Source organism: Acipenser ruthenus, chromosome 24, assembly GCF_902713425.1.
Source record: "Acipenser ruthenus chromosome 24, fAciRut3.2 maternal haplotype, whole genome shotgun sequence".
In the NCBI taxonomy this organism is placed as follows: Eukaryota; Metazoa; Chordata; class Actinopteri; order Acipenseriformes; family Acipenseridae; genus Acipenser; species Acipenser ruthenus.
The window spans coordinates 5,214,309-5,236,861 of record NC_081212.1 but is presented as its reverse complement, the minus strand read 5'-3'; the positions used below and the strand labels follow the sequence as shown (position 1 = coordinate 5,236,861).

Here is a 22,553-nt window from a genome sequence, read left to right as displayed (position 1 = left end):
ATGTGTTTGATAATGAGAAAGAGCTTGAATTAAAAGGTAGTAGATTCCGACGGGGGGGGGGGGGGGGGGGGATGCATCAATCACCAATCAAACATGAGTATAGGAATAGACACTGGTTATCTTGTGAGGTGACATTGTAGACCTCACTTCTGAAACTAAAAACAGCCATGTCCAATTGGTACGGTATAAATGAGAATAGTGAGTTTTTGCAGCACTCCGTGAACTATTAGGACGCAATAGAAAAACTGTGTTTTGAAAAGCCAACAGCAGTAAACAGGACATCTTTTGTGCTATTTATAACTTCTTATCCCAGACACACGCAGTAGGAAACAAAGATGTCTGTATAGTATACAAAGCATATGCAAAAACTAACCTTTCTCAACCTCGACCGCACACACATGCATGGACACTGACTTTCAGTTATAGAAAATATGTATTTCAAAGAAATGAGTTTTCACATGTGCAGTTACATGGTCAAAAAAAAAAAACTGTCAATGAAAATAATAATGTGAAATCCTACAGTAAAGTGTGGTTCTTAGAATCAATATTCAATGTAAAATGAATGCCCGTGACATCCAGCTGTATATGAAATGCACGTTTTAAAAAAATGAAACAAGTGTACCAAGGTTTAACTGTAAACCATGAACACCCTTAATTGAGCTAGATGTACCACACACTCCTCCTATGGGACCAGTTCACCTGTCCCTCAGTCCCTAAAAGGCACTTGAGTACAACAAGTCTGGCCAGTCCCTTCGGTCGTCGTAAGAGATCATAGATCCCAACAAGTTTTAATGATGAAAAGGTGTCAATTCACACAGATTCAATATCATACTTGCAAAAAGAGTAGGGACTGGATTGGTCGAGAGAGTTTTCATCTCCAAAACTGTCATTACAAGCCAGTAACGCAGCCCTCATACTAAACTGAACTGACTTCTCACTTATTACTTAGTAGGTTGTCTAAAAACTGCAAATTCAGAAAGTTGTTATTAATGGACCAGTTCCATTACAGCTGAAAGGAAACCAGCGGGAGGGAGGGGAGGGACGGGAGGGACGGGAGGGAGGGAGGGAGGGAGTTCCACAAGGAACAAACCTAGATTAACAACTAGAATGAAAGGTCCCATTCAGTCACAGAAACTCTCCAGCGGTCTCAGAAATACCTACTTGGAAAACTGTATTGAAGCACACATCTATTAGGGTTTAGAACAATGAAGCAAGATGAAAATCCGGAATTCAACACCCCCTTGTGAGGAGGAATGAATCACTTTTACAGCCATTCAGTAATAAGGTGTACTGTGCTTTTTGCTGCGAAACAGCAGCTCCTGCAATGCATCAGTCCAGTTGGCCTGGAATGCTAAGCTTCTCTTTAACCTGAAAATAAAAAAATAGCACCAAGAGAAAGTCATTGATCCCCAGAAACACCCTACAGGTATTCTTCTCATACAGCAATCGCATTTTTATTGGAAATGAAATTAATTCCTTCAATAGAACTGTGAATGTTGTTGTCTACTCTATATGCCCAGTGAATCAATCTCCTCCATCCATAATAGATTTTTAATGATATCTGTCATAAATCACAGGTACGTTAGTAAAATTCATTCAGACAATCAAAGTGTATTGCTATTCAACACATACAGTAAATATGGCCTTTTTCTAAAATGTACACATGATGGCTAATTTTGTACAGCCATTAAATAAGCAATTTAGAACACAATATTGAAAGAACAGTAGCATGTTTTTGGTCAACAGAAAATGTTAATAATTTTAACTATCAGTTAATCTCCCTTCACAATCAGCACTTTGAAACAAGTCTGAATTAAACCGCAACTGCCTCCCTTCTCTGGTCGGTTTCTGCTCCAGGACATCCTGCTCCTTGTTTTGTGAAAATGATTAATGTTCATTACTAACAAAAACAAAAACAAAAACTGTTTACCGCTACTAAAGGTCTGAAGAAGAGACCTTTGAGGTCTTCACAACTAGTGTATTTTAGTCACCAAAAAAAAAAACATTGTTGTCCTTACTAGCTAAAAAAAGAGAGTGCAGTAGAGTTTGATTAGCTCAATGCCCACTGAAAGTATGGCAGTCATTCAAAGCTACATACCAAAGATCTGCTACCTGTTTGTTTTGCATCATCCTATAGAATTAACTCTCGCTTCATAAAGTCTAATGAAACCTGCTGAATAAATGTCACATTAACATATTGAATTACATACCGCTTTGTAGTTTTAATGAAACACTGAAAAAAATTGAAAAATATAACATTTTGAAATCGAACATGAAATACTGTGCTACTATTATGGCTTCCGGCAGACTTTTGCGATATCATTTTGTACTTCGATTACATGACGTTAAATAAAAGATCAAAATTACGTTCATACAGTTTTTTTTTTTTTTTAATATGTCTCAAACTTAAAATTCTAGGTCATGCAGAATGTTTGGCCATAGCTGTAAACTCAATCCAGAATACAGTACAATACAAACAGAAAAGGCCTAAAATGAAAAGTCTTACCATCCACTGCTGTCAGGGAACGTATGAAACAAACAGCTTCGGAAAAAAAAGCCATGCTGTAGCGATCGGCAGTCAAAAGAGACAGGCGTGTAAACTTCTTTTTAGAATGAGTTTGCCTTTGCATCCTTTGCAAACGCCTGTGGACACTAGAGGTGGGTCGACACACTAGTCAAATTGCTAAGAGCAAGGTTAAACAACAACAACAACGAAACCACCACCAACAAAAACAACATTATGCAAATAATGTCCAATAGTTTTTTTTTTTCCCCCAATTTTTTTAACAGTACATCTACTTTAAAGTATATTTGAACAGTTCCATGATTAGTAAGGTTAGTATAGATTACCAGTGAAGAACAGATTAAAATGGACATGGATATCAATATTAGAGTATTTGATGAGTTTACTGGTCTGCTGGTTTGTGGAGTTGTCTTTCCTGTACGACTAGATCAGTCTGCCGATTTCTTACCAGTAAACCAACAGGAAAGAATGTTTGTTTGTCCCGAGACATGATTTGTTTACACAATTCTAGGACGTAAAAAAAAAAAAAAAACCTGCTGTAATTGAACCTGGATGTATACGCCTTGAGAATGCCAGCTGAAAGGTCTTGCTGCTTCACAGACTTCAGAACTCTCGTGAGCGGCAAGCAAATCTAGCTTTGATGGTCCTGTTTGCTGAGCAAAATCTAATTCAGGTAACTTTTTAAGCATGAAATCCATGACAAAAATATTTCTCTTTTCCAGGATTGGAGAGGGTCTGAGGGTCCAGCACCTCCCTACTGCAGTCAAAGCAGAATTATTGGATGCATGTTGTTTACAACACTTGCAGTATATTGTAAAATACAAAACAACAGTACTCAAGTCACACACTCCACACAGGTGAAAAGATCAGGCCAGGGAACTCAGAAGCTAATGCTCTCAATGTGGTCCAAGTCTGGATCGTTGAGCCAGAGGGCCATCTTATGGGGGGATGTGAAAGCATATTGGATATTGAGAGTAGTCTGTAATATTGAAGAACTAGCACTGTGAAGGGAACCTCAACCCAGAGCTATTGAATTAGTATGAATAAGTATTGCATAGTGCCATTTGGCTTACCATAGTGTGGTTAGTGGCACAGTGGGTTAGCCTCTTCCTTCACTGTGTGGCACAAGAGAGCAAGAAGGCGTGTATTGTGTTCCTCCTTGAAATAGGTGCATTTACAGTTCTCTGGAGCGCTGCTACTGCAGTTGAAACATTATTATGATTTATTTTTTTAGGGTCTTATTACTTCAGTTCAATGTACATTAAATGTATTAAAATGCCCGCTTAGCTCTCTTAAAACAAGGCATGAATACAAAACAAAATCTGTATGTAATGGAAGACTGAAACCAAACAAGCTTTTTGAAGATTTAAACCTTCAAAAAACTTGGCCATAGCTGTGTGTGTGTATGTATGTATATGTATACGTACACAAAAGGTTTAAAAGTTTAAAAAAAGATTTTATTTTCAGGACGTTTCGGGCAAAAAGCCTTTCAGCTGTTTAAACAAAACAAAACAAAAAACCAGTGGCATAAAATTAAGAATATTCACCTAACCTTGTCCTTTTTTGCCATTGCAGTTGTGAAATAATAAAGATGGAAATAAAATGCTAAATTATTTGAAATGGCCTGGAGATTCTTGTTTTCTACCTCGCCGCGATGTTCAATCAGCAAGCAGCGCTCATCAATAATGGTTTACTGTGCCATCAACCCTGTTAAATGGCCCACATGGATCTGCTCGCCAGTTAAAACTTGGCAGTGCTGCCATTTTCCACATTTTGATCAGCGGGGACAATTGAGAGCATCAGCGAAATCATAAAACATTTTGCTTGTGTAACTGGACTAATTAATCTGCAGTTATGAAAGGGTCTCGGAAAACCAAGACAGTTTGTATTACTTTGTACCCCAGTGTCTGGATTCAGACCTTTAAAAGCGCTGAAGTCACTGTCTCCAGGGCCCAGTCCACTGACTGAGCAGAGTGCTGTGGACAGCTGGTCCAATGAGCCAAGCTCACAGCTACGTGCCGGCTGCCACAGGAAGCTATGGGGCGAGAAACACCGAGGTGAGAATCTGTCCAATTTCACTGCAGGAATGCATCCTTTCCTGCACAGAAACAGCAGTGACACATGACGGAAAGATGTCAGCTGTTTGTTACGGATGCACGGTTCCGCGTCCAACGTGTAGCGATGTTCACACAGTATGGGTGTTAGATTGCGTTTAATTTCCTAATCTTTTAAACTGCAAGATTAAACACATTTTAAACTTGAATGTATTTGGAATGCTGGTAACTACTCAGATAAACCTGTAAAAGCACCACTTAAAACAAATGTTATTTATTAAAAATAGTAATAGAAAGTATGTCACAAAAAGAAGAAAGGCATCCAGTTGTACCTACATTGTCCATTTCTTGGTCTGCGTACCTCCATGTGAAGTGGTCTAATGTGTTCAGAAATGCAGCCGACCTCACCTACAGCTCCTGGGTGTGTCTTGCCTCTGGGGTTCTGCATGCATGAAGTAATCCCTAAATCCAATCCTGGAAAAGCTTTCCAAGTCTATATTTCGGTTTCTTAGGAAACACCAGCTCTGAGCCTACACACTCGGAGATGCTTCGCGCAATGGAGATTAAAAGACTTGAAATACATTACAAGAGCTTTGTGTGCATCAAAATGTGAATCTCCCTGTTCCAAATGTCTTCTTGAAACTAGGCACGTATCCTATTCCAAGTGCAGGCGTCTATTCTCTGCTCTAATGCAACCTTCCATTGTAATGGCTGAGTCAGGAAATGGGTTGGAATATTTTCTAATCTGTTTATCAAGGGCAGGGAAGCTTTTAATGGATTTGTGCACTTTACCAGATTGATACATTATGCAAATGGAAATTGGGGTTATGAACTATAAAGCATGATGTATCAAGATGCTATATGACACAAGATTATTTATAATATGGTCTGCAGAGGGCATCCATTATGAAAGAGTCCACTGTTCACAGCATTACACAAGCTGATGTTTCCTTTGCTGTACACTGTGTAAGAAATCATTACAAGAATGTAACAAAAACAGGAGTACTGTACTACAATAGTTCATTAAACAGGATATTCTTACACTTGGGGTGTAAGAATATCCTGTTTAATGAACTATTGTAGTATTGCTACATCTTAATAAATAATGTGTGTTTCCTTGCATATCCAAATACAATGTCCCCTGGGGTATATATGACTGCCATAGCAACACAACTGCCTCAGACATTATTCATGCAACCCTGCACTTTTAATATGTATGTCAAAGTAATACGCCATCAGACATGTTACATGCAAATGAGCAGACCCTAAACGTCTTTGATTTTCCCCATCAAGGACTGAATTCTTCCATTTACACCAGCGCATCTGCAACCTGGCCTGACCTCACACTCTCGAGTACCCTTCCCTTCCTAGAAACATGCAGCTCGTTATTGAATAATAAAAGCACAAATCGCTTCTGCTTTCAATAACCATGAATATATAAAAAGGCGACCGTCTTCTACATATTAGTAGTCTTAATCTTTTTTGCTGGGCCAAATATTTGAATATTCAAACAAGCACTGCTTGAAATGTATTTGGTGACAAAAATGACTGTGTGCGTCATATAACAATCCACAAATGACATCTGAAATAAACACACATTCTACTGTACAGAAGAGGGTAACAGGCTTATTTGACTTTTGAGAGTTTTTTTTTTTTAACTGTATGGTAAGAATTCTACTTTTGTTTTCCAGCCAATTTAAAATGAGATATTTATTTACATTTTCCCAGAACTATAAATGTCACATGTAACATGTACTGATTAAAATTAGAAGTTATTATTATACCAGTATTACTGGTGTTTATTTATTTTTTTAAACAACAGTGTCAGAGACTGAGAATTTGATTTACACAAAGGTGTGCTGCAATATGGTATTTCATGTTGTGGGGTTTATTATATGTGTCTAAAAATAGCATTGATCTAAATTCTGCTGTAGTTAGGGCCCTCCCTGGCTATTTACACACTGAAGTGCACAATAGAGATTCACATGCACTGTTACATGTTTGATTTCCATAACGTTGGTACTCATAGGGTCCCATATTATTTATCCAAACAGTGCCGTATCTGAGATATGCAGCAGTTAACATCAATTGAATAGACCCCCTATAACTCTTATTTTATGGATAAAACCTTTGAGGTTTCAGTGCAAAGTAACTGCGGCTTCTGACGCAGAATTATTATTATGTTCATAATATCAAGGCGTCTACAGTTTACACGTGCTGCCATTTCTAAACTGCTCTCAATTAACTTGAGAGTGAATGAGTGCTGGCACCTGATGATATTAGTCACTCTACAGCAGCAATAAAAGTCCCTGAGCTGGGCTGGTTTATGGGGCTTGAAAGCCATTCAGCAGAAACCAGCATCACCACCGCACTGCTAAAAAAAGCACCCTGTGGATTTTTTTTCACCCCTTAGATGTTTTATTTATTTGCCTGCTAGATGGTTCATCTCACCCCAGCAATATAGTGCGTTGCACCAATTATAAGGCTGTTCAATACTGGGATATTAATAATAATAATAATAATAATAATAATAATAATAATAATAATAATAATAATAATAATAATAATAATAATAACTTTATTTTTATTTTTATAGTGCCTTTCATAGTGGACTACAATCACAAAGCGCTTTCCAGAGGTAGGCTGTGCACTGTGCATTACATGCAGAGTCACTTACACTAGGACACTGATGTAACATCTCATCCGCAGGATGGAGTACAAGGAGGTTAAGTGACTTGCTCAGGGTCACACAGTCAGTCAGTGGCAGAGATGGGATTTGAACCAGTGACCGTCAATGGGAGAGGTGGGATTTGAACCGGTGACCTTCTGGTTACAAGTCCTGGGCTTTTTATGACTTGGTTAACAGCTTCACAACAGTAAAAGATGGATGGCGTGCAATGTAATTGACGAGGGCGGCATCTCCGTGGGTTTACACTCTTACTCTGTCCAGGGTTTCTTCTATAGATAAGCCTTGCAAAAGATGATTCTCAATGAGAATGAAAGTATCAGTTTCAGAAAGGTTACTGTACATGCCATACACTGCAGAATGTGTTCAAGAAGCACATACTGGAGTCACTGCAAGTTTTATGGCTGAACCAGCAGTTTTGTTATGCTTTCCAATTTATAATCTCCTACAGCCCATGCCATTTGACTGCACCAAAATTAGATACTAAGACAATTTTAGTACTAGTCCTTGGAACTGACAGCATATCGAAACTGTTCAGGGCATGGAAACACATAATACATGACTCAATGTTGCTGGGACAGCTCAAGGATGATTTATGATAACATTTTGCCAATAAACTCTTTTTACATCCTGAGTCAGCTCTATGAATTATGTACAGTTACATCAGCTTTTTAAATAATGAACAGAATGTCGCTTTACTTTTTTTTTTTACACTCTCAGAAAGTTTGACTTTGCTAAAATTGAAGCAGTTTCATATAAGGAACTCCCAGACCCCAGTACATCCAATCTACACAATGGAGGTGTGGTTCTTTCTGTAACTCAACACTGATCAATACAAAAACATGACCGAGCATTTGTACAGTACCAAGTACATATAGGAAGGCAAGTTATGCACAATGTGCAAATGCATATGATGTACAAGATTTCACTGGATTGTATAGAAATGTGATGATCATGTATACTAAATGGACCAGCAACTGGAGCAAGAGACTTGTATAGCTCTAAGTGGAGAATAATTGGGAATAAGTGGGAGTTTGAATGATGCACTTAGTGAACTATGTATAGAAGGTAAAAATGTGGCAATTACTGATAGACCTCTGGCATGTGTCACTTACACATGCGGTTAGCAACTGATCAATGCACATTACATTCAGCTCTCTCTTAGCAGGACAGAATGGATTCAGTTGCAGTGCGTTTGGGGATTCAGTTTCACTTTTTACAAGCTGACACATTACGTAAAACAAGCTGCCCAGTTTAACCATGTTCAATAAAGGAAAACAAGAAACAAAAGGATTCATTTAATTACTGAAAACAAGATTTTTACGCTCCAAAGCCAATTTGTGCTTTTTTGTTATTGTGTTTTTTTTTTTTTTTTAAATAACCACTTAACAACTGTTTTCGGAATGCTGTTTTGTAAATTGGCAAGTACAGTGTTTTGTTTTGCAATCATTTCACTGATGTTCTTTGTATAGTATACGGGGAGTGCTATGGTGTTTAAGACACACTGATGTGCCTGACACTGTGAATTTATTAGGCCCTCGACATTAAAATGTAGTAAAACAACTCCTACTGAGAGATGACATTTTCACATATCTAATGGACCCCTGGAACCAATTAAATCGGATATGACAGGTTCTACTGTAATTAGAATCCCAAAAGTGAAATTAGACAGCATCTTACTAGGCCAGTATCAATATTTTAAGAAAGTGATACATAAGCTTCCAGCTATCTTCAAGTACAAACAAAGTCCCTTTTTAGTTAATGGAACCAAGACATAACGTTTAAACACTCATGTAAAACAAAACCAACACACTGAAAAATCAATGAGAGAATGGTTGTGTTGGCATGTCTGTACGGTGCGAAGAGTAGAAAACTGAAGAGGCAAGCTTGGGAGCTGTCCAAAGATTTCAGCGCCTCAGCAAGCAGAGGCTTGCTTCGCAAATGTACCATAAATGAACACATTGGTAAACGTCACATGCTCGAAACTTGAAGAGCAAGGCATTTGTTTTCATTAAGAATTGGTGCTTTAGAAAGCTACAAAAACACACTCAGAGGAAAGGCAGTGGAAACAAAATAATGATTAATAGACAGAAGAGAAATGAAGACGAAACAATAAAATGCAACCATAGAAAAGAAGGGCTTCAGGCCCTCTTTGAATTGGGCATGTGTTACTTGTGAAACGCACTAAATATCAGCAATGTGTGAAATGTTCCTGGAGAGAAATCCAAGTTAAAATGATGTGCCATCCAAACAAACACACAGCAGACCAAATTGCAAAGTCCCATCCCTCAGATTATTTTCGGCCACTGTAACTAGAGTTGTGTAGCATGATTACATTTTCCAGTTCTCTAGATGAATATTGATTTCATGAGATAACCCGAATTGATTTCTTTTAGCTGTGCTACCAAATTGTTGCTAGTTCAGTATATACGGACCCACAGCCTGAAGCTGTAAAAAAGTCGAATACCATCAAGACCTGGACTCTATCAACTGTGTATTAAAGAATAAACCTGCTGTATAATGCATAATGTGGTTATAAAACCATTCACCACAGAGAAAGGAAACCGCCATAGTGGAGACACCAAAGGACACGATTTTAGGCGGAAAGCAGAGCAGCTGAAGCCTGTCAGTGTTACTGCATTAACAAACTGAAGTGAGCATCAATCTTGTTTGTGAGAAAGGCTTCCATCAAAGAGATCAGTGGTTTCCAAACTGGAGTCTGGGGGTCCCAGGGTGTCCACAAGATGATTTCAGAGGGGTTGCAGCTCATTTTTTCTCCCAAATAAGCTGGGATCAACTTAATTTACATAAACGCTCCCCCTACAGTAGGTGTTCAGTTATAGTATTCTGAAAGTAACACTTAATACCTCTGTCGTACAAAAGGGGGTGATTGTAAGGAAGATCATTTCACATTTCTAAAGACTGATTTGTTTGGGGTCCTCTGTCAGGATGTCATGGGTGGCCTTGAGCCAAGATAGTTTGGGGACCCCTGACATTAAATAAGACAATGCTAACTGAACACAGAACACAACCCTTCTTGATAAAGAGCATCCTTGGTTTCAGTTAGAAACAGTTTATCCATAGCAGCAGCAGCAGCACTATGTGAGTTTGTACCCACGTTGCAGATTCCCAGAAGCACAGAACGGTGGCTTGTTTTATTTCAATTAATTTATTTCAGTTTTGCTACGTTAGCATTCCGTAGCAACAGTGCTGATCACCAATTACACATGAAAAATTAATCAAGATCCACTACGAATGTGAATAAAAAACAATCACTGCAGACTCAGAACTTCAGCTATGGCCAAAAGTTTTGCATCACCCTATAGAATTAACTAATCTTGCTTCACAATGTCAAATGAAACCTGCTGAATAATGCTACGTTAACATATTGAATTACATACCGCTTTGTAGTTTTCCATATGACAAACTGACAAAAATAAAATATATTATATATATAAGTCTTACTCATAAAATTCTAGGTGATGCAAAACTTTTGACCCTAGCTGTAGACTCTTACAACAGATTCTGCCACACTGTTTCTTTTTATTTTTGCTCATTAGTAGTGCTAGAGTCCAGAAACAGCGCAGCAGTAAGAGAGATGAATGAGAGATCTGAAATGTTCCACTGGCATCAGCAATAACGGAATCTTTATTTTGATCTGAAGGTTTTGCAAAGCCGCTGAAATGCAGAGTTCGAAATGCATTTGAACTTTCAAATACAGTAGTTTTTCTCTCAAAAACAAATCTCAAAAATAGCTAACTTCAACCGAGAAAAACAGATTCAATTCATTACAGGACTGTAATCGTAGCTAACTTCAACCTAGTAAAACAGATTCAATTCAGTATAGGACTGTAACCGTAATACAAGGGAAGGAAAATGTACCGAACATGAAGCAAGAATATAGGTTTATGGCCGCCCAACAACTTTAGACATGTACTGTATGAGGCTGCACTGCCTCTGTGATCCAATCAAATCTCACCCAAAAAAGCAAAAAAGTTGCAAGAAAGAGAACATGAGGGTGAGAAAACTCTCAAGGAAGTTGGATGGAGATGAGTCGAGATTGAAGCAGCTAATTCTATTTGTTCCAGCTTTCTTTTTATTTAAGAATATAACAAAAGCCATAATGGATAGCTTGACATATTACAAAGCTGTAATTCAATGCTGTTCATGACGTCACCTAAACACCTCAACTGATTTAATGCCTCGCTTCCAATGCCCAGCCATCCATTAAACTATTACCTCTAGATTTCACATCTTCAGCAAGAGACAGAATGAGAAAAAAAAACCTTTTACAATGCCTCCTGAACTAAAGCCAAGACAAAGCTCTGATAAATCCACTACGCTAAACAGAAAAGAAAAAATACACAATATAAAGTTACCAAAACAAAAATACAAAATGTAGGGACTTGTACTGTAAATGGTTGTTTCACACTAGTTTTAGAAAGATATCGTGCTAATAATGAGAGTCGTGCCGTTACCACCTACAGTACTGTAGATACTCGCTGTATTAACAGAGTGGAGGGGGACATGGATTAAATGAAACTGAACACTTGCACCACGCAATGCATTCTTAATTACCAATATGTATATGGTACATTGCATTTTTTTTGCGAAAATAAAATGATCTATTCATCCTGGAATACATTTTTAACAACTATGTGAATGCGAGAATACAATTCCCTCGGGTCCTTTTAAGCTTTTTTGTTCAGCAGATTAAGTATCCCTCTGCTTCACAATTGTTACAAGGAGCACAATGAGAAAGTGGTAGGCACAAATTAAACCTACCCTTCTTTCGGTTGCTTACGTGCCTGTTAAAAAGGAAAAGGTGCAAAATATCTTCATTCCTCACTTAGCCTGTCTTTACGTTATGGATGTAATGAGGTGGTCATGCTCAGTACAATACATACTGTGCCACCATGCAGGCTACGGTACGGGTGAGGGTCCTGATGTCATAATGTGTAACAAGGTAAAATGCTCATTTAAGGCACAAGATAATAAAACAGCTATGTACTGTTGTGGTTTTAGATCCTGGATCACAATACACACCGATATCACAGTATGGTACATCATATACGTCATCAAAATGATTAACTAACAATGAATTGATCATCTCTGTGTTGGAAACATTGGAAGTTGTGTTTTGTCAATATCCCTAAAATGACCTTTGTCTTGAACAAATCAATATGCTACACAGTGTCCAGTGCTTGACATCAGTGCTCTGTCATTCTGTATGTAAGTTTGTACACATTGCTATAAAAATAAAGCCAAATGTAAAATGACAGGCAATGTATTGTGAAAATAATAATAATAATAATAATAATAATAATAATAATAATAATAATAATAATACTCAAGTTTGGAAATATGACCAAACCATGACTACAAAGTAATTGCTATTTCTGGACTACAAATGTTCCTGGCCTGTATTTTTAATAACAAACAGTTACAGGACTGATTCAGTGGAAAAAGGCTAACATCTGCATTTATTAGACATGAATTCAACTGTGATACATTGCAGTAGAAGGTTGCAGAGCAAGAGGCTGGTCCCAATGACAGATTTAATAAGACCCCTGCGTTTGGCATCCTATGATAAAGAAGCTGCCTGTACGTTGAGATAATCCGCCCCTTTGCATTATGGAACATATACAGTGCTGCACAGTTACCATGGCAGCCGCTCTATATGCCAATTAGCATGTTAGCTGTGGCAGAACAAGTGTCAGGAAGAGCATGGAAAGATATAGGCTCAAAATGCTTACCATTAACCAGGAGGAATCTGTACCTCGGGGTTGCTTCGTTCAAAAACTGTTCAAGACATTTAACACACCAGCCCTGCCACATTTGAACAACAACTTGCAATTTTATATATACTTATTCTATAAAGACCTGTTGCAATGCACTGTAGTCATTTTATACAGTATGTTTGCTTGTGATGTGGTCTTTCGCAACCCCCAGTTTGAGAACCACTTTAAGTGTCCCACAATGCACCAGGAGTTTCCCCTAATGCACTCTGGTGGTGTCTTTTAAAAAGACCTATAATAGTGCATATTGTATCACTGGAAGGAAGATACTGGGGGTCAATCATGCCAAATAGGCATTCTTAGTCTTTAGCTGCAATATAAACAAGAAGACTACTTTTTGATGTTCTCTGGAGAAGGCACGTTTGATTGTCTCTAAATCATGTATTCCCCTCGTACATTCGTGACAAAAACACACTCCCAATCAAGAAAGGAAACCTGTCAGATGTTCAGATCCCAACCTGACATCTCTTCAGAAGCCCACGGTAAACACACAGACCAGAATACTGATGTGCATACCTGTGCATTCGAATCTAACCAGGCATCCTTCAGAACTGTCGAAACAACACACTATTGATTTTTGTTTTCTCAGCCTGGTACAAAAGGTCAAAATAGAGGCATGTTAGGAAAAGTAAATGTCAAGGCACAGCTTTGTATTCGTATTATTATACTAACAAATAAATAAATGCACACTTGCAGGAGCACATTTCCATGCACTAGAACTAGACTGGCTAATATATTACTGTAGCTATCCATTATGATTACTTCTGATCTTTCACCCAAGCTTACAACAGATCAGGCTGCAGAACAGGTACAGTACTTGCCATCTCTGTTTCTCATGAACGATTCAGACAAAACTCTAAATGTTTAACATGTGGCTATCATTTAAATATTTAAACACTAAAATCGTACTGTAGCTCCCCTACCTAAAGGCTAGACTGCTTTGAGTAAAACAAGTGTAGGGCAGGGCTATGGTTTCCTCAGAGGCTGGACCCAATTGAGCTGCAAGATCTTTCCTCCCTAATGGAGTGAGGTGTTAGACAAGGAGCCAGACAGATCGAACAGATGAGCTGATGGACTTCTTTACAGCAGGAGGTGCTTTGAGCGCTCTTTTAAAAAGACTCTCCTAAAGGACTCCGGATTCACATGACCTGATCAACCCCTGCAACAAAGCAAAGCATGGACTCTAGTGGAACAGTAACTCGGGTGAAGCAGCCAGTTCCGTCCTGGAGTTTATACTGTACTAGTGGATCGCACGGCTGATAAAGGCTACTTTTGTATTTCGCTACCTCCCCATTGAGAGGATCAGGCTGCCGCACACCTGCCGTGCATTAGGCATGCGGCCTGACCAGCTGTGGACTGAGAAAAGCTATTTTTTGTCCCTGGTGAGGGACAGCTGCTCTTTCTTCTCTTCCAGAGAGTGTCCGCCTTGCAGGGGGATGACAAAGGCTTTAAACTCGAGCACCATCTCTGTTCCCTGACAGATAAACCCAGCTGCCCCCCACAATCAGTCCCACACAGGCACTCCAAAAGGCAGCTGTGCGTTCATGTGGCCAGCCATTGCAATCGCTCGCTTTCGTATCAGCTGAGGACTCGCTGCCTTTAAAATCCTACATGCAGTCTCAATTTCCTCCAGGTTTGGAGTAAAGTGCCTTTGCTTTCTTTTCATGTATTTTTATTGCTGAACAAATGGCAGTGGAATATAAAAAAATATCTATAACTGAAGGCTGGCGTGAAAAGTGTCAATTGAAAGATGAATATATGCCCTTTGTAGAAAATCTCACATTAGATGTTTGCATGTATCCCTTTCTCTAGCTATGTAGAACCTGGCTTAACTTTAATATAGGGAAAATGGTTCCATGGGAAAAACAGAATCTGCTTTGAGATTTAAAGATGCCTTCCTATCTTCGAGCTCAGATTTGAAGATATCCTCCAAGGCATGCATATTATCTTTTTGTCTGTAAAGGTGTCTGTTAAAAACGGTACATCTGTTATCAATAGAGGACAGCTTCAAATCTCACCTTAAAGTTATGCCATTTCCCCCCCCCCATACAGCCACTGTTAAATCTAGGTTGCCTCGCCACCTTTCAAGTACAGTACAATGCTACAGCTGTAGCTAGTCATCAAATGATTATTTTCTATCTAGGGAACATTGCCAGCTATCAATTGACAGAAATGTCAGTTTTCAAGCCAGCCGCAGGCATTATTGACACTTGTCCTTTATGTCAGAAAGGAAAAGTTCCACTTCAATTTTGAACACAATTACTGTCAAAACCTTCCAACACGGAGTGCTCAAATGAAGTGCTCAAAACAGAACCATAAATAAGTGCTGCCTCTGTGTTTTCCGGCAGTTCCGGCAGAACAGCAATGAGAGAATCTTGGCAGGTAAGCCAAAAAGCAAAATAAATAAATTACCCAACAGGCTATTACTTTAGAGCTGATTTAAAAAGGTACTCCGGCTCTCCAGTTTCATACTGTACAGAAACTGTTTAAAAGGACTGCATCTCTAGACTAAAGATCGCAGGTCCTGGTTTGATTTTCTATTGGACATTTAAGTATCGTGCTGTCTTACAAGATCTACAACAACAGTTATGCAGGTCAGTGATCTTGCTACTGTTGTGCCTTCTGTCTATGGTGGTCCATAGCACAAAGAAACCTATAAGACATTGTACAAGGGAGTGTCCTGAACAGCTTTTCAATTGTTTCCTCCATAGCACATGCAGTCTGTCGCTGCACTGGAAGGAAGATGGAATCCATGGTTGCACAGGATTGATGTGTTTGGTAACACAATCAGGTTGAACTTTTCAACAGACTCATTGATCAGCACTTGCTGGATTTACTTAACCTTTAAACCAGTGCTAACCAAGGTTTTACAATCCAGTTTATTACCTTATTATAGAACCAGCATCACACAGCACAATACGTTATTGTGGATCTTAGCTTTACCCTGCTATGAGTTAATTGACTTGGGCACACAACGTTTTAATAATAATTCTACTGTTTATCTTTTAGATATTAGCCGGGAAAAAAAATGGCTCAAGTCAAGCATTTGGCCTTATGAAGTCAGTATGGTAAACACTATACCATAGCTGCATCCTCTACTGTTCTTTTAAAGTTGTTATGTATTTGGCTTCCAAAAAAAATGGAACTGCTATAAAAAAAAATGCTGATGCCCATGTCCTAACCAAAGCTAATTTTGTTTTATTTTTTTGTTTTATATAACCCTGTCGGTTTCCCTTTCAGAGAAAATAATGCTTACAGTATAACACTCTGGACTTTGATGAATAGTCTGGGCCATACAAAGTGACAAGTGATTTGTAGCAGGTACATCACATTGAACGCCTTTCCAATTTGTTCCAAATAAACACGCTGCAGCTGGTTAATTATTAACCCCCAGGGACCCAAGCAAGGGGGCTATAAAACACCTGCAGATATTCTGCTCCAAGTGTAACAGCCCAGTCTCCCCAGCACAAGGGAGCTCAGATGCAGCTCATTGTGTGATATATGGGCATCCATTAGATCTTCTAAACCAGCAGCTGACAGTGCAAGCTAGAAATGCAGCTAATCCCCACACCATGAAATCTACACGAAAACAGCAGCTCCACTTCATCAGAGGAAAGGATTACTGTAGCAGGGCTCCACTCACATCACCAGTGAACGGGTCAGACTGGGGACATAATGCATGCAGCTAAGAGATCAAGCACTGTATTTGGACACCAATACATTTCTGATTTAAAATTCATTGGACGTTAACAGTGAGAGTAAGGGGATCTCAGAGCATGGCTTCGATGGACTCTAGAAAGGTGTGGGCAGCACAGACTCCCAGAATTTCTATTGCTAAATCCGAATCCAAGATGTGGGGCATGCACATGTATTTCAGGTGTTGGAGCCTTATGACAGAAAGCAAGTTATGCAAACATTCTGTAAAATCGCGTTTAGGTCAAGTAAGATGTAAACTGTCGCTATGTTTGTTAGTTTTTGAAAGTCCCATGATCCTGGATTTTTTTTGTACTGAGGTGTTACTTCTATAATGTGTATATTCAACAGGATAATAACTGCTTCTAAAGAAATAGGCATTTTTAAAAATCGGAACAAAACCACATACCACACAGCCTTTCTTGCACTGAGGTCTCACTGCTCAAAGGACACTTACCAGCAACTCCGCCAACAGAGAGCAGTACAACTGATCAAATTCACTCAGACAGAAGTGACATTCAGTTAAAATTACATAATTAAAAAGGAGTCCCACAATCGTGTTCCATTTCACACGCAAACATAATTCATCAGGGTCTGCTTCCAGTACTACATCCTTGCACGGATTATCTTTCCACTTAAACAGAAAACTGACCTTGTTGGCAGCTCAGCCTCCTCTCGCCTTAAAACCGTGCCTGCCACAGACTGGGACGTTGCTGCAATTACATGCAGCAGTAGGAGGTTATACTTCTGTGATAACTCGAGAAGTGAAACAACCCCACACACAAACTCTCATCACGCTGTGCTGTAGAGATTACACATTAAGTGCGAACAAGCTGTCACACAAGATTAACCCTAATGTCCTCAGACTGGAGTTGCAAGCGGCATGGTCTTCAGAATCAGCTTGATTGTTTCACAATCTACCTCTTTTACAATGTGCCATTACACTTATCATTTGCACAGTCTAAACTGTATCAATAAAAGCAATTCCAAAACCTAGTGCTACGAGTTCTGTTAAGGCATAAGGGGTTACAGTATACTGCTGCATAGCAGTGTGCCATTGTGGATTCAGTATAGTTCACCAAAGCCGTTTACATAAGTAACCTACAGAGGTTTACAGTAAAATACAGGCAAGCTCATAGAATCCAGCAGAAATTCATTTTACAGGTAAGCTAACACAATCATGCTATCTGGCAACATTACAGTGATTCCAGGATAAATACATAAAAAACAGAAACAAAATAAATTCCTAGATATAATGAATGAGGTATATTTACTGAAGCTTTATATGATGCAAGCCAATTTAGCATAGCAATATGTGTAGCCAGGGCAAACACTAATATTTACCTTTCTGAAATACAAGTCAGAGGTTAATGTTCCTGCAGATAAAAGTTGCTATTGATCCCTGAGCGTTTACCTGCTGGACTGGGCATAAAAATTAATCTTTCAATAATAGAAAACTGTGTCTCTCAAATAAAGGAAATACAGTACTTAGTTTCAAAAGCTAATGAAATGAAAATCCTAAAAAACAGTATTGTGTTTTCCTCTGGAATCAATCACACCTGACTGCAGCAATCCTAATTCTATGCTTCATGAAGCACATTTGTTCTGAGTACTGCCTACAGTAAAATAGACTCCTAATACAAAACACATTAAGAAATAAAGAGAAATCTACACATACTGCTGTAGAGAGTATCAATCCAGGACAGTCGGGGCAGGCCACGGTGACTAGGAGGCTCCATGCTTCAACGTTCCTTCTGTCTGTCACACTCGTTCCCTTTAGATTCGAAAAGCAAGACTCATCTCACAACACAAAGACCGTGGAGCACAGCGATCCACCAGCTTCTGAAACCAGGCAGTGGGGAAGAGCAGGAGTATCCGTTAGCTGAAAGAGCTACAGACTCCCCAGCTCTCTTACATCACCCAACACAGGGACCAGCGAGAATCGAAAAACAAGAGGGTCTGGCTGCAACGCAGCAGAGTACTAGAGCAGGGGAGGTGATCTCTTCTCTCTTTCTTTTCTCTCTCTCACTCTCCAGTCAGCAGAATGCTCCTCCGTCTTTTCAAGAGATGCTCCAAAATAACAGGAAAAAAACAGTAGATGTCTTCCCTTCCTTCCTCTATTCCTCTCTCTCTCACTCTCGCTTGGTCTTTTACAAGTGATGCTGCATTAGCCTTTCTCTCCAGAGAGGCATTATTTTAATAGGCTGTCACAGGCTTCCCAGTGTTTTTCTGTAAACTGTGTCGGCTGAATAAGCTCCACAAATAATTTTAAAAAAAGGAAAAACTCAATTCCAAACAAGTTCCGAAAGCAATACTTCCTCTTGTGATTTCTCAGAGCCGTGCCATTCAGTCAGCTGTTCGCTTACTACGCTGTCCAGAGCAGGAGCCTGCTCTTTGACATAACAATCAAGCAGATGAGCAGTCGAATCAAAAGAAGGTACGGCTCAAGAAAGCCAAACAAAAGGAATGAGTTCACGTTTGGCTGTGCGTGGTAACGGAGGCAGGGGAGTAGCAGAAGACAGAGACAGATGGGTGGACGGTTTCCCTTGGATTCACATGGTAATTAGCAGGGTCCACTTCACTAGCACTGTCCCTGCAGCACCTGCTGGGAGCCTGAGCCCCCCCTCGGGAGCCCTGATTGGCTAGAGGTAGCAGAAAAAAAAACACACACATATGCCGAGAGATGGTAACCCAACCCCTCAGAGCAAAAAAAACTGTACTGAACAAGTGACCCTGCAGTTCATCACTGTTCTTACATACTGTACTGTAGTGCGTTTAGGCACTGGGTAAAACACATATTCACATCAGAAAGTAACAGTCGTTTCTAATGGTTGTTTTGGAAATAAAAGAGATGGCCCCAGTATAGATAGAAGCACATCAAAAAGTTATAATCAAAAAGGAAACTAAATGACTAGAAGTGTACAAAATTCAAATTGTACATGAAATCTGTCGGATGGCAAGGTTGCCAGCAGCAGTGATTTTACTGATTTTCAGTACTGCACACTCTCTTGAAGCAGCATGACTACCTGAAATCCAACAATCTTAAACCCTCTTCTAAAAATTCTTACACAGAGTTGCTGTTTCAGGATAAAGATGTCTTTTTCCATCCTATTGTGGTAATAACTATTTCCTTTTCCTTTGCACAGGTTTAGTCACGGTACAGGCAGATGCACGAATACACAATAGCTAGTATAGCCGCACAGTGTTAGGCTGAGGTTGCGTTGCGTGCTAATTGACACAAGATCTAAACTACTGCACTAAAATCCAGAACATGGCTTATTAACCTCATCAAAACCAACATTTGAAGTAAAATAGGTGTCAAATATTTGACTAAATTGATGCTCAATGCCACAAGTGTGTCTTTGTGCTGAAGACAAGAGACACAGGCATTAACTGAAGCAGAACTACATCTATTAAGAGACAACCCCACACAGGAGGCTCTCCCCTAATCCCCACAGTCAGTAAACAGATCCTCATATTGTCTGACGACAATGGCGTGGTTTAATAAGCCAGCTGGAGAAGGAAGCCATTCACACTCCATAGAAAACGAAAAAGTACAAGTGCTAGACCTTTTCTCAGAACATTTAGCTGTATTCCAAAATCCAGTTCGGGGATTTACAAAAACCTAATTTCTGCGTGACCGTGAGTCTGCCTTTCTGTCCACTTTAACAAGGGAAATCGTCCAGCGTTTTAGCTGCTTCAAAAGAGACGCTTACTCAACACTATTATTCGAAGGTCTATCAAAAGACCCCCACTAACCATTCTGAAGGGTAACAGACCCGAGGCCTCTGGCTGCAAACAAAAAACACAATCAGCAAAATCAGAAAAATGCTAATTATTCAAGCAGCCTAGAAAAATTCAATTAACTTCTTCTAAGATGTAAGCATAAGAATAGCATTACTTGGTTGCCTACTCGCCGCGCCATATCATGTCATTATCCAAATGGGCAAGCCTGATTGCGCCAGTCAAGTCCCTGCATGTTCTGCAGATGGCCGAGTGCCGAGCCTGCTAATACAGGTTCCTAATATTATGCATACATGGTCAGTGCCTGCACGGTAAAAGGATCACAGATGTCAAAATGGATCTAATGCAATTTGTGTAGGAAACCTACGCAGTGCAGCCTCTGTGTGATCGAAAAATAACTCGCAGCGCTTCAGTACCAAGCCCTGATCCCCATCCCTTGAGGCAGCTATCGGAACATTTAAATTCATCGTTTCATTGCAGGTCGAGAGAGCTTCAATCTGCGTTCGTTTGATCGAGCTCAATGTCTGAGGATATGAACACTGTGGGGCACGCTACAGAAGGGCTGCAGTGCATGTTCCTGTTATTAATAGAATGGGTTATTTTAAACTAGGTAAATCACTGTCAGTACAGAAGATCTTCAGGGCTAGGTGGCGCAGTGCTTTAATGTAATAGTACATTGCTTTTTTGAATGGGGGGTTGGGGTTATGCCAGACCCAGCTCACTTGTATAGGGGTCCCAGCTATAAAATAGCTTTACGTTGCAAGTGAAATAACATGGGTGCCCTTCACAGAATCAGATTTTCTTTCTACTGAAATTATCAGGTCAGTGGCAGCGATCTGAGCGATCGAGCCCACGCTTAACTGGTGAAGATTGACTGTTTTCCCTCTATTGAAGAAGAAAAGAAAATGACTTGGGTAAGACTTATAACCAATTGGATTTACTGACCTAAAGTATGATCAGTCGAAACAACTGAACGTTTGAAGCAGCAGTAGAAAAGAAACAAAAGCAAACAGACACTGTATATTTTTTACAGTAAACAACAGCAGATGGTTTTCACAGTCAAGTTCCTGCTGACACAATGTAACATTATGAACCAGTTTAGTCAATAATGTAGCACTTTGCGAACACACACTGGCTGTAACTAGAAACCATTCACAACGTGCCAGAACCAGTTTGCAGTAAGGGAGTCATTCAGAGCCGGCCGTTCTGTCTATTGACAGCCAGTACATTTGGACTTTATCCAGATGAGAAGAAAAAGGCTTGTCTGAATATGATGGTCTTGAAATACGCGTGGGATGGATTTTCACATACTGGCAGACCAGATTCAGGGCTACAGTACTGTACTGCACGCTTGATGACCTGAACCAGATAATAAGAACTGGCATCAGAGCAGTAACTTCACTTATTCCACAACTGTGATGGGCCATGTACTGTGCACAATGCTTCACCTATCTTTATATAGTCTTTATATAATAGTGTTTCAGAGCACAAACGCAATCCTGGCTTCAGCAGCAGACTACCAAAACTGCCCTTGGCATCGTAATAGAAAAATAATCAATACTGAGAAAACAATATAGAAAAAAATACATGTTTGAAGTCCAAGGTTTTAGATGAATATTGGGATTTGTCAATTATCAACCTTGGAAGGAGCTACTAAATGATCCGATCAAGGGGCTGAGGGAGTTGTACTGTAAACTAGCAGCAGTTTGTGCCAAGTCCTGTATATTGACAAAAATTAAATACAACAAGAAACTGTGGCTGGCTTGGACAAAGCCTTTCACTCTACTGGCTAGACAACAGACAGTAGGGGACTTTTTGTAATGATAAATTATGTAGGGTTGTCCAAAATAAATACAAAAATAATACAAAGAAACGTTATATGTTTTTAAATTATTATTATTATTATTATTATTATTATTATTATTATTATTATTATTATAGCCCATTGTAATATATCTGAGGATAAATGATAAAGAATATATATATACAAACATACATACTGGTAATTCAAATATGCTTAAATCGTATTGCTGTGAATCTGTGGTTAAGTGCTC

At 39.3% G+C, this 22,553-nt stretch overlaps 1 protein-coding gene across 2 annotated transcripts in view; it reads right to left on the bottom strand.

The window, feature by feature from the left end:
- The window catches only part of LOC117429265 (active breakpoint cluster region-related protein), a 128,472-nt gene that overhangs the window by 92,138 nt on the left and 13,781 nt on the right, over positions 1 to 22,553 (bottom strand). The window contains exon 1 of one of the 2 annotated variants that reach the window (XM_058998135.1): positions 18,434 to 19,249. The exons of the other annotated variant lie outside the window; for it this stretch is intronic. Coding sequence (XP_058854118.1) covers positions 18,434 to 18,494 — 61 coding nt within the window. The 5' untranslated portion in view covers positions 18,495 to 19,249. Of the gene's footprint in view, positions 1 to 18,433; positions 19,250 to 22,553 lie in introns of those variants that run through there. 2 annotated transcript variants of the gene reach the window in all.